This window comes from Chiloscyllium punctatum, chromosome 2 (genome assembly GCF_047496795.1).
Source record: "Chiloscyllium punctatum isolate Juve2018m chromosome 2, sChiPun1.3, whole genome shotgun sequence".
NCBI lineage: Eukaryota > Metazoa > Chordata > Chondrichthyes > Orectolobiformes > Hemiscylliidae > Chiloscyllium > Chiloscyllium punctatum.
In genome coordinates this window covers 119,435,423-119,451,103 of record NC_092740.1, presented here as the reverse complement: position 1 = coordinate 119,451,103, position 15,681 = coordinate 119,435,423, and the positions used below count along the sequence as shown (strand labels likewise).

The window sequence follows — 15,681 nt, the reverse complement described above, 5'->3', positions numbered from 1 at the left end:
CTATGCCAAATAACTCTTCCTGAAATACATTTTTTTCTGCAGTTAAATGCATGTTGGAACTGCTACACCAGCATCAAGGAGCAACAATAAATAAAAATACAGCTTTTCTATTTAAACGGGACCACAATTAATTGAAACATAAATGATGAAACATCAAATGATTTATCTTCATGATCATGAATAGACGACTCTAGGACACATCACTGGCCCTGCCTAAATTAAATTTCTGAGTGAAATAGACCAGGGGGTGGATTTTTTTGTAAAGATAGACCGAACACACGATGTTTGTGAATGGACATTGTGTAACACAATGCAACCAAAGTGTGTGGTGGTTACACATGAAGTGCATTACAGATCAATTTACTTCAATACTGTACTTGAGTTTGCTTAACTTACAACACAAATTGTAGCTAAAAGCATTAGATTCAATATATATCGAGAAGCAAGACTACTGTGGTGAAGTAAGAAAAACAAAGTACTTGGGGAGCCAGAAATACTACAAATGCTCAGCAGGTCTAGCACTAACAATAATTTGAAAATTGACAGTCAGTGCTGGTTATAATGTGACACTAGGGGAGTCAGTGTTGCTTTGACTGTAACACGCTCTCTTTCTCTTCTAGGTTGTGGTAAGGGTGCGGTTGGGTGTCTCGTCTTAACGAGTTGGAGTATCTAGCTACGATTTATTAGATTTGGGATATTGGAATTGACGTTCGTTAGTGATGGGTTGTTGCGGTGGTGAAGGGGTGAGTGTGATACAATGTGATGAAACCCTGTCCAAGACTCAATACTTTGTTTTTGCTTCTTATGACTGGTTGAATAACTTTGTTTCTTTATTCTCATTCTGTCTCTCTCGGTGCGTGATCGACTTTTAAAATCGCATTTGAACTCTTTATTTCTCTAAATCCGCAGTGCAATGAACCTCCCATCCCTCCAAAAAAAATCAGTCTGCACAAAATCTATTTTCAAACAGTTTTCCTTGCACTTGTCAGCCATCTGCATCCGTGAGAGATTTTGTTTTGCAATTGGATTTAATTGCAGAGTGAGATTTAATGGTCTCACTTTATGCTATAATTAACCAGAAGTCTGAGCCCTTCACTTGCAATTTAGCAGATGTTGGTAATTCTATTTGTGTTTTACAGTGAAAGTGCTATCTTTGGATGAATTCAGATTAAATCCATTAAACTTATAACTTGTACAAACTATTGAAAATCAATTGTATCTTTAGCGATATATACTTAATGACTGTCAGATGATTGATGGAGGATGGTTCAGAACAAATATATTTTTCAAGTGAGCGAATGGTTTTGGTAAGAACTGATTTGCATAGCCTGTTTCAGTAAAACAAAGGAGTGTTTCATTTTGTTTTTGTGAACTAAGGGTGAATGATGGCCATTGTCTTGAAGAAAACGAATTATTGAAAGCAACAAGGCAGTAGGACTCGTGTTTTTTTTTGTTAACTGTTTAGACACTGAAGTTTTAAGAAACTTTTGTACTAATGTTTATGGGTGCAGGCAATGATTTATGCAGGGCCCAGGAACTTTTGAATTATGAGGAGTCAGAAAATTGTGATCATTGGTATGATTAGCAGTCCCACAGGCATTGTAGTTTACCTTTCCATTTCAGTGTGAGGCTTTTGTATTTGATAGAAAAATGGAAGTGGGTTGTGGAGTGGGTGCTCTGATATATTCTGCACTTGTAGTTTTGTCGTTCTGAGAGCTTTGATGCAAATTGCAGGATCATTTGGAATTTTGATACACAGTTGAACTTATTGGATACTATTTCTGTAAAGGTGGTGACTTCTTAAAATATCAGTGGCTCAGATAATGTTTGTCATTCACCAGTCAGGCTTTGAGTACCCATTTTTTTATTCATTTATGGTCTATGGACATTGTTGCCATTTATTGTCCATAACTAAATGCTGTAGAGGATATGATGTTGAAATGACACAATTGAGTGGATTACAAGTGGATCTGGGTCAGCTACATTGCTGTGGGCCTGCTGTTGCTTATTTGGGTGTGACCAGGTAAAGGTGGCAGATTTGCTTCCTGAGAGGATATTAGTGAAGATGGGTTTCCAAGGCAATCGAGTATTGTAATGGCTTTATTTTCTAGATTTGTTCAATTAATTATATATGCTTTTCCAAACTGGGACTTGAGAAATTGACCCTGGTCTCTAGATTCCCTGGCAGCTTTCTATCTTGTAAAACTGATTGTATGTGCATAGGCAGTCAATTCTGTGTGGCTCAGAGCCCCGCTTAGTACATCAGTGTTTGCCACTGATGTTATAGAGGAATGAGATCAGCTTAGGAGGTAAAGGATTCACTATCCTTTGTTTTCTCTGGGCCCTCTTCTTGGCCATTGAGCTGTGCATTTCATTTAAGCTTGCATCTTTCAATGATCTTCCAAACAGTCACCCTCCAGATATCACGACTCTCTGTCATCTTCACTTACATCTGTGGAGGGAAGGATGCTTAGGAGAGTGTGACTTAATGGCCAGCTCACAGTACAGATGTCTGTCAAATGAACATGGCCAAATTCGTACAGATACTGTTGTTTTAGTGATTAACAAACACTGATAGAATTAGATGCTTCATGACCTCTGAGTTAATGGTCATGTCCTTCTAAGAAATGCTGAGGATATGTCTGAGGTGCTGAAAGTGGAAACAATTCAGAAGTAATGAAGAAGATTGTTGAGGGCAGAGTGGTGGACATGATCTATATGGACTTCAGTAAGGTGTTTGACAAGATTCCTCATGGTAGACTGGTTAACAAGGCTGGATCACATGGAATACAGGGATAACTAATATATTTTGAACATCGCCAGCATGTTTGACATACTGAGCAATGCAGAGAGTTGTTTGAGTTTGGATGAGAGACTTCTTCCTGAGTGAGCAGCTGAAACACAGAGCTGCTCTCGGTATTGAATTGTCTCGATAGCCATCAGTTCCAAACTGGCAAGTCCTGTAGCAGAGGACAAGTGAATGCATCACTCAAGGTCTTGTGAAGTTGCTTTGAGTTACAATACTTTAAAATGTCAAATCCGAATATTGCTTTTACTGAGTTGACTGTGCTGTGCTGTAGATGTGTGGAATTACTTCTGGGTGGGAAATCCAAAATATGGTTTGGAGTATTTGATTGGATTTTGAAATTTTCTCGTGTGGTTTATGGTCCAGTTGAGGTGCTTCAGTGAGTGTGCAGCATTTTACATACTGTGTTATCTCTCCTATTTTGGTGACTTTCTGAAATTGCCTCCATTTGTTTTCTTCTCTTTTGAGATCTCCATGTTGGTGACTTGCCCCTTCCAGCTATGTGCTGTCAAACTGAAATAACTGTATAGAGGCCAATATCCCATGACCAAGTCACCCTTTATTTACTTGTGCGTAGTACACTGGCTCTGGCCAGCCAGTTTGGAGTGAGTTCCTTGAACTAAATGTCCCTGATCATATTTATCAGCCAAGACTTTCCTGATTGGCCTAGGTTTACAACCTGGGTAGTCAACAAGATCCATCTGGTTCCAATCACTACACAAACTTATATATACATATTTTAACTTAGCAGTGACTAACCTAAACTCTCCAAATAGCTTTAAATCTCAATGATATGTTTAGAGGCTTAAGTACAATATAAATGATAGTATTGAGCAGTTGGGCCAAACAGTCTTTGTTTGGTTTTTGCAGGCTGTGGAGTTTGAAGCTGCAGATCAGTGTGATTTGGACAAGCTAAGTGAGTAAATACATGGCAGATGAATAATAATGTGGATAAATGTGAAATGCAAAAACAGGAAGGCATATTTTTATCTGAATGGTGATTGGATTAGGGAAGCGAAGGTGCAATGAGACCTGGCTGCCATTGTGTACCAATTACTGAAAGTAAGCAGGCGGGTACAACAGATGGTGAAGAAGTCAAGTGGTATAATGGTCTTCATAGCGAGGTGAATCGAGTACATGAACAGAGTGTCTTGCTGCAATTGTACAGGGCTGTGGCGATACCATGCCTAAGGATTATAGAGTCAAGGAGTCATTTGGCAAGGTAACAGACCCTTTGGTCCAACTCGCCCAGCATTCCAATCTGACCTAGTCCCATTTGCCAGCATTTGACCCATTTCCTTCTAAACCCTTCCGATTCATATACCCATCCAGCTGCCTTTTAAATATTTTAATCGTACCCACATCCACACTTTCCTCTAACATTGTGTGCAGTTTTGTTCTCCTTATCTGAGAAAGGATGTTTGGCTATGGAGGGAGTACAATAAAGGTTTACCGGATTCCTGGGATAGCCATGATTCTTGTCTTTTCTTTATTAGATACCAAATGAGGATGGTGTTGATTACTCAGGCAGCAAGAGTTTCATCCAAAGCGGGAATTGAAAACTCGGATGTGAATACTAAAATTGATGTGTTGCTTAACCAGATATTGTTGTAGATGCGTAATCATTGGTGTTGATGGGTGAAGGGAGTTATTGAGAGTTCAGAAAGAGGCTTTAGTGCTTTAAATGAGCTCAAGTATAAGAGTTCAAACTAAATCTTTCAAAACTGCAGTGTGCCCTCTTGCTCATATAAAGCAACATGGGAGTTCCCATTTGTGTAGTTTGTCATCATTTTATGAACTTCCCATTTCTGCCTCTTAATAGCTGTCTTTTGAGCTGTAGAGCTGAAGCTTCTTTAATTTTGATAGCTTTATAATTGGTCACAGAGTCTCAGAGATGTCCAGCTTGGAAACAGACCCTTCGGTCCAACTCATCCATGCTGACTAGATATCCCAAATTAACCTAGTCCCATTCATCAGCACTTGGCCCATATCCCTCTAAACCCTTCCTATGCATATACCCATCCAGATGTCTTTTTAATGTTGTAATTGTACCAGCCTCCACCACTTCCTTTGGCAGCTCATTCCATACACATGCCACCCTTTGCATGAAAAGGTTGCTCCTTAAGTCCCTTTTAAATTTTTCCCGTATCACCTCCAGTCTCATTTGTCTTTCCTATTCTCTTAAGCTTTTATTTCCACTGCCTGTGGTACCTCACCCACTCTGTCTTAATTTATTAATCACCTTAGAAAGACTTGTATTCATATAGCAAAGTGCTTTATGGCCCTTGATATAATTTGAAGTGCAATTACAGTTCTATTAAATATTGCACATTATTCAGATTTCAGCACACCTAAACGAAGTAAATTTGGGGTGGAGCTGACTGTGTCACACACATGATATGAATTTATTGGAGGCTTCTGATCTTTGAAATGTGCAATTTTATTCAAACATTCCATTGCTGTGTTTTGTGGTTGACAGTGTAATGTCTAAAATACTCTATGCATCATACATTATCCTGTGACTGAGACCACACCCATTTTTTAATGTAAACCAGTAAGAGTCATATTTTGATTCCCATGCTACAGCAACTTTAATCAATCTTCAATAAAAATTAGCATTTAATAAATTAGCTTGTGAGCTGCAGCTGACAGAATGTTATTAGGTCATTTCACTGTCGTATAAATTGTATCCTTCGTCTCATACTTGGTGTACACACTTTTGATGAGAAAAGTAACCAAAATTAAGTTTGAGTTTCAGAAGCAGTATTCAGTACAGGATTTATGGCTTAACGTTGTGGCTCATACTGAAATATCAAGGCTTTGATGGGTTTAGGAATATAAATTATTTTTAGTTAGTGTTAACATGTACTGAGCCTTTTGTTGCTTTTACTTTCCAAGATTACTGTTAAAGCTTGAAGGGATGAGCTGCTTACTTTTTGGTTCCAGTGCAAAGGGTTATCAGGGATCGTGCTTTTAGCTGTCAAGGAACTACTTACTTATAGTTGAGGGTTTGGCTGTTGAGTACCAGAATGTGTCCGTACACTAGTATGCTTTCACACTGCATGTCAGGGAGATGGACAAAAATCCTCTGCCTTGCCCAGAAACTTTATTCGAAGGCTGTGACAGACTTGGTTTCCATGTGTAGAGATGTCGAGAGGCAGTGAAAGATGCCATTGCAGAAACTGTGTACTGACATGAAGAGATTTATACACCTAACTCGCCATTTTGCTTTTTCTTTCGGGGTGAGGGATGGTGCCATACTTGTCATGTCACTGGGCTCCTAATCCAGAGGCCTAGACTAGTGCTCTAGAGTCAGAGGTTCAAGTCCCACCATGACAGCTGGTGAAGTTTAAATTGAATTATCGAAAAGAAAAGAATGAAACCATAAACTGAATTCAAATGCTTGTTTCAGTAACGGTCACCCTAAAACGGACATGAGGTGTCGGAAAAATCCATCTTGCACATCAGTGTCCTTTAGAGAAGGAAACCTGTTGTCTTTATCTAGTCTAACCTACCTATCACTCAAGAGTGTGGTTAACACAAGGGGAGTTCAGGATAAGCAGCAAATGCTGGCCTTGTCAATTGTGTCCATATTCCATCAACAAATGTGAAAAAACTGGTGAGCAGTGTAGGTTGAAAATGAGAAGTAACCCAGTATAGAAAAGCAGGAAACCAACTGACTTTCTTTACCCACACCTGCATCAGGTCAAACTTTTCAAACACATTTGAGTTAGGAGGGAAGAAAAGGATTTTCCTTAATATAGCTTTTGCTTAAGGAACGTAGCTTATTATTTTTTTTGCAGTACAGACACACACACTGGTCTCAGCTCTCAGAGTGAGCAGAACCTCTGACACTCTCTTGTTTATTTTATTTCCCTTTTTTAAATTTATTTTTTTAAAACCCCCCCACACTACCACCCAACTGCAGTAGTGTTTATTTTTTACCGAGCACCCATGTGTGCGTGCAGGTGTGAGACACAGTGAAAGACACAAGGTGCAAGAATCTTTATTCAGTTTCCACCACCAGGAAGAAAGGAAACACCCGAGTGGCCAGTGACAAGCAGTGCCCTTCACATCAAAGGGCAATGCTGTGTGATCAAACAGTGAAGGGGAGGGTGGGGATTAAATCAAAATAGAGTTGGACGGGGAAATAATGCACTCCACTCCCTGCGGCGCCCACCTCTCCCTGAAAAACTCCAGGGTGTCGGGGGATACCGCGTGCTCCTTTTCCAGAGACACCCGGGCTGTAACGTAACCGCGGAAGAGGGGCAGGCAGTCGGCCCTAACGACCCTCTCCATGGCCCACCGGCTGGACCTGTTTATGGCCAGGCCCAGGAGCAGACCCACGAGGAGGTCTTCAGACCTGCCCTCCCTTCTCCATACCAGGTGCCCGAATGTCAGGAGCGTGGGACTGCAGTGCAACCAAAAGCAAAGGAGAAGGTTAGGAACGTAGCTTATTCACAGTACAGCTTGATCTACTGTACAATTTGGAGGAGTTTGAGTATGTAGTCCTTGAAAGAATTTCAAATAAATTGACCATTCACAGATCCTTTTTATCAGTGATGTGGGTATGTGGTGGGATTGGAAGAGTTTGCTCAGTACACAAGGCAATAAAAGTAGCATTTCTCATTGATAAGGCCAATAGAAAGGTACTGGGATATTGTGTGTTCCTGAATAGAAGTTTGGATGCAATGGTAGAATGCTACATGCAGTTTTATGCCCTGCACTACAGGAAGGAACAGATTAAATAGGACACAGTAATATAAAGACAGATTTTGAAAAAAATGCTTTCTTTTTATAAGAATTGAAGGAAGTTATTCATAATTTGAGGACTAAATGTTATGAAGGTGTGGGCAGAGTGGATGCAGATAGAATGTCTTCAATATTTGAGGGTGTGGAATAAAGGACCATAGCAAACAAAAGGGTAATACTTATTATGCATGAAAGTTCTTTTTATGTACTCTGTGGAAGTTTCAATGATGTCAGAGAGCACTAGGAATGGGATGGGTTGAATTATGGTTTGCCAAGTATTAAGAGCAGCACTTCCTTTTTGTAAAGGTTTTAGAATAGACAGAGAAAACCGTTTCCGAACCTTCTGTTGTGAGGCTGTAGCTGTTACTGAAGTTAGTGATTGAACCAGAGGTCATTATTCACTTAACAATAGATTAGGTAGATTAAAAAGAGGAATTAGGGCTATGAGAATAGTTTGGGAACATGGGTTTCGGATTACTGTTCATTGTGGAGAACTTATAGTCAAAAAAGGTTTGGCAAGGCAATCTGTTTTGTTTTGCAATTTGCTTCAATTGTATAGACAGTATGCAGTAAAACTTTTAAAAATGTCAAGATTGGAAAGAGTTAGTATTCACATTCAGTATTTGCATCTTTAAAACTGGGAGATCAAGTTACCAAAGTTTTTAAAACCAGCACAGAGTATAGGGAAGTTGCATGTGATAGGGAGAAGCATCACCATGGCAACAACAGTAAAGATTCTGTCAGTCTGGGAAAGATTAGTATGTTTCCTAAATTAAACTAGCAACACGACTTTGAGTAGACCACCAATGTAATCAAAGTAAAGTCGCTTTTTTTGTTTGAGTGATACACTTAAACAGGAACTAAATCATAAAACAGAGCTGAAAAATAATAAATAACAGTATACTGAATATCCAGTTAACTCTCAAGTCCCTGTGGCTCTTTGTGGGCTGTGGAGGCCCTTGGGTAAACTGAAAGTTACCATGTGCTGTTTCTGTTGTTATTCTTTCATGGGATATGGGCACTGCTAGCAAGGCCAGCATTTACCGGCTCCTTGACTTGTCCGACCTGCCTATCTTCTTTTCCACCTATCCACTCCACCCTCTCCTCCTTGACCTATCACCTTCATCTCCTCCCCCACTCACCCATTGTACTCTATGCTACTCTCTCCCCACCCCCACCCTCCTCTAGCTTATCTCTCCATGCTTCAGGCTCACTGCCTTTATTCCCGATGAAGGGCTTTTGCCCGAAACGTTGATTTCGCTGCTCGTTGGATGCTGCCTGAACTGCTGTGCTCTTCCAGCACCACTAATCCAGCATTTGTTGCCTATCCATAATTTTCCTTGAACTAAATGGCTTGCGAAGTAATTTTAGAGGACAGTTAAAAGTCAACTATATTGCTACAGGTGTGGTGTCACGTGTATGTCTAACTGCCATTCCATCATGGTCTGTTGAGTTTGGACTGAAAACAGAAAATGCTGGAAATTACAGGCAGCATCCCATGGAGAGACATCAAGTTAACGTTTTGAGTCCAGATGACTCCTCATCAGAGCTGATCTGACTTTGCTCCTTCAATGAGTTTGATTTGGGTTACTGTCATTTGGGGGTTAGTGCTCCAGAATCACGCTTTTTGGAATCTATAAATTTCTTCACAAAGCCTTGCCCCATTGTTTATTCATCAGTTACCACTTGATGGGATAGAAATGCACTTTGTAGCTTCTTCAAAGAGTATCTTTTCAGTCATTACTGGTGAAAAGGCTAACACACTCCATTGGATTATCCACATTGTAATGGCTTTTAAACAAAATTGGGTCTTTTCATCAAAAACATGGCTGATCTGATAATGCTCATCTCCACATTCGTGCCTTTTCTCCAAAACATTTAGTTCCCTTCTTGTTTAAAACTCTATCTATAATCAGCCTTGAATATACTCAAAAATCCAGCCCTGAGAGCTGTCTCTGGTAAAGAATTCCACCAATTTACAGTCTTCCTGAGAGAAAAATATTCCGCCTCATCTCTGTATTAAATGTGTGACTTCTTATTATGAAAAAATAACCTTTCTGCATCTACCATATAAAATCCCTTAGGAATCTCGTATGTTTCATTTCCATGATTGAATGCTGTATGAAATGTACTGCAAGTAATGAAAATACCCAGTGAAGATAACAAAGCACATAAGAGTCATAGCCATAGAGTCATGGAAACAGACAGTTTGGTCCAATCAGGGCTCATATCCTTCCCAACCTTTTCTATTCATGAACTTATCCAATTAACTTTTAAATATTGTAATTGTACCTGCATCCACCACTTTTTCTGGCAGTTTATTCCACAAACTAACCATTCTCTGTGGAAAAGTTGCCCCTCCTGTCCTTTTTAAATCTTTCTCCTTTCACTGTAAAAATATGCCTCCTTGTTTTGAACTCCCCCACTTCAGGGAAAAGCCCCTTACTTTTCACCTTACCTACGCTCCTCATGATTTTATAAACCTTGATAAGGTTGCCCCTAAGTTAATTTTGGGAAAGAATGAAGGCCAAAGGATTAACTTGGACATTGAGAAATGAAGGAATTAGCAATGTTGAACAATGTTTTTCGGAGCTGGGATGGTTAATTCCCATGTTTTTGTGTTGAAAACAGTAATGTGATACCTGCTAAGTCAGAATGAATGGTACAGACAAAAATAAAAGCCCTGCAAGTAACTGGGTTTCAATGAAAGTATACATATGTAATGAAAACCTTTAATGGGGAATTCAGGATTAGGAAATCCCTAGATGAGATTTCTTAGTTCTCAGTGAATCTGCTGTAGGATAAGTGCATACATATATCACTTACTTGCATTATTCATTTATAAAATCTGTGTCAAGTCAAATTGACTTCTAGATTTTGAGGCTGTGTAAATGGATTGCTCCAGATATTATGCAGGATCAAAGGTGTTTTGTTTTTGGGAAAGGGTACCCTTACCCTTTTTGTTTTATTGATGGGATAGCGATGTAGGTAGGAGGTGGCTGTGATTGGTCAGTGGGAAGGGTGGATCAGATGTGTGGGAAGGAAGATGAACAGATAGGGTCAGGTTAAGGGAGTAGGGTGGAGAAGGAGAGCTGGGCCCAGGATGTGTTAGGGGGCTTGTGGAGATGTTTGGAAGCTGAAAGTACTAAAGGGAAATCATATTTAGGATACTGTCCAGCTTTACTGTCGGAAGCTTGTGAAAGGCACTTACAGTTAGCCAGAGTAACTCATCAACATGGAGTTGGTGAGAACTGCAGATGCTGGAGAGTCAGAGTGGATAAAGAGTTGAGCTGGATAAAGCCCAGTAGGTCAAGCAGTATTAGAGGTGAATGGGAATCAGTGTTTCGGGTCAAAAACTTTCATCAGGACTGGGGGACAGGAAGGGGATGTAAAGAAATGGCGGGGGGGGGGGGGGGGGGGGGGCTCGGGCTGGGGAAAAGGTAGTTGGGATAGCGATGTAGGTAGGAGGTGGCTGTGATTGGTCAGTGGGAAGGGTGGATCAGATGTGTGGGAAGGAAGATGAACAGATAGGGTCAGGTTAAGGGAGTAGGGTGGAGAAGGAGAGCTGGGCCCAGGATGTGTTAGGGGGCTTGTGGAGATGTTTGGAAGCTGATGAATTCTATGTTAAGGCCATATGGTTGTAACCTCCCGAGGCAGAAGATAAGGTATTCTTCCTCCAGTTTGTGTGTAGACTTGTGTTGATGGTGGAGGTGGGCCAGGATGGATATGTGGTTGGGGGAGTGGGAGGTGGTGTTGAAATGGAAGGCAACCAGAAGGCAAGGATAGAGTCCCCCCTGGTCCTCTCACACCACTAATCTCCAAGACCAAGTCCTCCGCCACCTGCAGTCTGACCCCACCACTAAAATGATATTTCCCTCCTCAACCCGACCCGCTTTTCATGGGGATTGTTTCCTCGATAGTCCACACTCCCCAACAACCCCTTCTCCACACCTGGAATCTTCCCCTGCAGCCAAGAAGGTGCAAAATCTGCCTCCACACATCATCCCTCACTTTGGTCCAAGGCCCCAAAGAATCACTCCAACTTGCGTTGCCTCAAACCTGATTTGTTGTATCTGTTACTCCCGATGTGATCTCCTCTACTTCGGAGAGACCAAGCTCAAACTCAAGAACCAGTTCACGGAACATCTATGGTCCATATGCTCCAATCAACCTCACCTTCTGGTTCCCAGCCAATCCAACTCCCCCAACGACATGTCCATCCTGGGCCACCTCCACCTTCCTCACAAGCAGTGTGCAAACTGGAGAAAGAACCCCTTATCTTCTGCCTCGGGAGCTTACAACCAGACAGCATTAACATAGAATTCCCCAGCCCCCCCCCCCCCCCCCCGTCTCTACCCCACTCCCTTAACCTGACCCTACATGTTCCTCTTCTTTCCCAACTCCCTGCTCCATTCTTCCCACTGACCAATCACAGACATCTCCTACCTGCATCCACCTATCGCCATCCCATCTACTTTTTCCCCAGCTCCACCCTCCTATTTATTTCACTGTCTCCTATCCCTCCTCCAGCCCTGGTGAAAGGTTCCGACCTGAAATGTCGACTCCCCTTCCCCCTCTGATGCTGCTTGACCTGCTGTGCATTTCCTGGCTCATCCTTATAACAGGGATAAGAGTTATTTTTGTGAATTTGCTGAAGTCCAGTAGACAAGCTGCTTAACCCTACCCCTGTGGATGTTTTAAAATGTATCATTTTTAAAATTTTATTTCAAGAGGCTGAGTAAAGATTGGAAATGTTTGAAACACCATTGAGAGTTTGAGAGAACTTTCAGAGCACTACAGAAAGGTTTTAAAACCTTTCAGTATATTTCAAAATTGGCTTTATAGTCAAAGCTAGTGTATAAAGTTACTGATTGTTAACTATTCAGGTTTGTTCTGTAAGATTATGAATGTCATTAATATTGGAAGCCTGTGTTGTGGTGATGCATTTCAGTAAACTCCCATCTGAACTATCTTGCTGCTCATAATTCCTACCAACTGGGCAGCAGTAAGTCTGTTGTTGCAACTAAGCTCAGCTCCCTTCAGAGGATAATCTAATAACATTTAATCACCTCATATAGTAAGCTTGGAGAAATCTTGCTCAGTAATGAGAACTACAAGTATGACAACATGTTTACTGCACCTTTTTAAATAACCAGGTGAAGCACAGCGACGGTTTAGATACTTATCAAAGCTGAATTTCTTTGTAACTGCTGTTTTGAAAATTTTATTCACAAGATCTGGGCTTTTCTGGTTGGGCCAGCATTTATCACTTAATCCTAATTTTCTTTGACAAGGTGATAGAACGAATATACGAACCAGGAATAGGCTATTCAGTCCCGCCGGCCCACTCTCCCATTTAAACGGTCATGGCTGATCTCATCTCAGCCTCCACTCCACTTTCCTGTTTGTTTCCATAACCCTTCAAGCCCATTGCTAATTAAAAATCTGTCTGTCTGCTCCTTTAAAAGTACTGAATGTCCCGTATCCACCACACTTTGGGGTGATGAACTCCACAGATTCGTGAGTTTTGGAAGAAGTGATTTTTCCTCATCTCTGTTTTAAATCTGCAACCCCATATCCTAAAACTATGACCTCTTATTCTAGACTGCCCCACATGAGGAAACATCCTCTCTGTGTCTACTTTAGCATTGGATATACCTCAATTAGACATTCTCCCATTCTTTTAAATTTCAGAGAGTATAGACTGCTCAATATCTCTTCATAAGAGAAACCCTCATCTCAAGAATTAATCCAGCGAACTGCTGCTGAATTGCCTCGTACTCAATTCAGGGGGCCAAAACTCTACATAATACTGGAGGTGTGATTGCACTAATGTCTTGTACAGTTGCAGCAATACTTCCCTAATTTGATGCTCTATTCCTTTCGCAATAAATACCAAAAATCCCTATTGCCTGCAGTACCTACATACTAGTTTTCCGTGATTCATGCATGAGGACATCCAGATGCTTCTGCACCAAAGCTCTCTGAAGTTTCTCTCCACTTAAATAAGTTATGTTTCGAGTCCACTGTACAAAATATATTGCCTCACATTTAGGAGATAGTGAGGACTGCAGTTACTTGGAGGGTCTGAATCGATAAACTGCGGTGCTGGAAAAAGCATAGCAGGTCAGGCAGCATCCGAGGAGCAGGAGAGTCGACATTTTGGACTGGACCTATCGTCAAGACTGATGAAGGTTCCTGACTGAAATGTTGTCTCTCCTGCTTCGCGGATACTGCCTGACCTGCTGTGCTTTTTCCAACTTCAGATTTATCTATGTTAAACTCTATTTGCCAAATTTTGGTCCATTCATTTAAATTTTTTTCTTCTTTATTGTAACTTACTTTTCCATCTATGTTTTCATTGTTTGCAAATTTGGCTACTTGCTATGGCAGACAGGTAGATAAAGTGAATAAGGCATATGGAATACTTGCGTTTGTTAGGTGAGGCATTGAATACAAGTTTAGGGGCATCATGATGGATCTGTAAAAGACGTTAGGCCACATCTAGAGTACAATGTGCAGTTCTGCTTGTCACAACATAGGAAGATTTCACTAGAGAAGGTGCAGAGGAGATTCACCAGGATATTGGCTGCGCTTGACCATTTGAAGAGAGACTAGGTAGTCTGGTATTGCTTTTTTTTAAGAGCAGTGGACTGGGAAACTGTTTTTGTTACAGGACCATTGAAGGGTACGTAAGAAGGACCATTGAAGGGTACGTAAGAAGAAACTCTTCCCTTTTTGGTGGTCAGTAACTAATGGGCATAAAGTGTTGGGGGTTAGAGAAGACTTAAGGAAGGACATTTCACCCAGAGGGTGGTAGGTTACTGGAACTCACTGTCTGAAAGGTTGTAGAGATAGGAACCATTGCAATGCTTCAGAAATATATAAATGATCACTTCAAGTGCAATGCGTCACAAGACTGAGCCAAATGCTGGAAAGTAGGATTAGAATAGATGCTTGATGACCAGTTTGGGTATGATGGGCCAAAGAGCATTTTTCCATGCTGTAAAGCTCTATGGTTCTGTGATTCCAATTGAAAAGATCCTTATTGGAAGATGCCTAAAAACTGAGTCAAATGGCCACTTGATAGACATTAATTATCTGTTGGTAAATATAAAGACACGTATACTACTATTCATGACCATCAGACATTTCAATGCACTTCCCAGCCACCAAAATATTGCTGAAGTTTAGACACTGTTGTGTGAAACATAGCAGCCAATTTGCACAAAGGAAACTCTCAAGTAACAATGTGATAACTACCAGATAGCCTGTTTTTGCTATGTTAATGGAAAGATTATTATTGGAGATGTCTACCCTACCCTTTGAAATAGTGCAATGGTATCTTTCAAGTCCACTTCAGAGAAGAGACAGGTTTAACATAACATTGAAAGGATGGTAGTGCAGCACTCCCTCAATAAAGCCATCTTGGAGCCAGAGGAACATCTGGCTGTTGTCATAAAAGGGAGAGATGACTGAAGGTTGTTTAACCGAGGGTGAACACTACTTGGGCAAAGGGCAATATTGAGAAGAAGGGGCCTTTATGGTTACCTCAGCTGGTATGGGAATTGACAATGTGCTGTTGGTGTCACTTTGCATTATAAACCAGATGTTTATAATGAGCTAAGTGATCCCATCTCCCTCCAATACAGCATTTGAGAGTCAGCCTTGATTTTGATGGTCATTTGTCAGAATGTAACTTGAACCTTATGACTTGATACTAATACAGCTTAAATTGATGATGCATTTCTTTAGTTCCTACCTTATTTGAAAAGTGGTTTTCTTCCTGGAAGCATTGTATTGTAATTTATACTCCGAGTGACTTGTTTACAGGATCTTCAATTTGTCAGACACTGATTTACTTCAAAATAGTAACAGCAGTCTTGGGTCTTCAATCACTTGAGTGAAGTATCAAAGAATGGAAGAAGGGAAAAATGATTGGAAAAAAAAATCCTATTTCTTCTGATTAATCCCTAACCTGGCAACCTTAGAAAGCTATAGCAAAGATGATGATAACTTGCTGCATAGCCCAAGTTCCCAATAGATTTTCTATACTCTTCCCCCTTTACGTTTCCTGACTTACCTCCAACCACTAAGTACATCATCTTGATCTTTAGTTCTCC

General features: G+C 40.8%; 1 protein-coding gene across 1 annotated transcript in view; it reads left to right on the top strand.

Moving 5' to 3' along the window:
• The first annotated feature begins 592 nt into the window (after positions 1-592).
• LOC140488058 (choline transporter-like protein 1) overlaps positions 593-15,681 on the top strand; it is a 74,552-nt gene continuing 59,463 nt past the window's right edge. Inside the window, exon 1 of the mRNA XM_072587722.1 lies at positions 593-743. Within this exon, the coding sequence (XP_072443823.1) occupies positions 720-743 (24 nt within the window). The 5' untranslated portion in view covers positions 593-719. The remainder of the gene's footprint in view (positions 744-15,681) is intronic.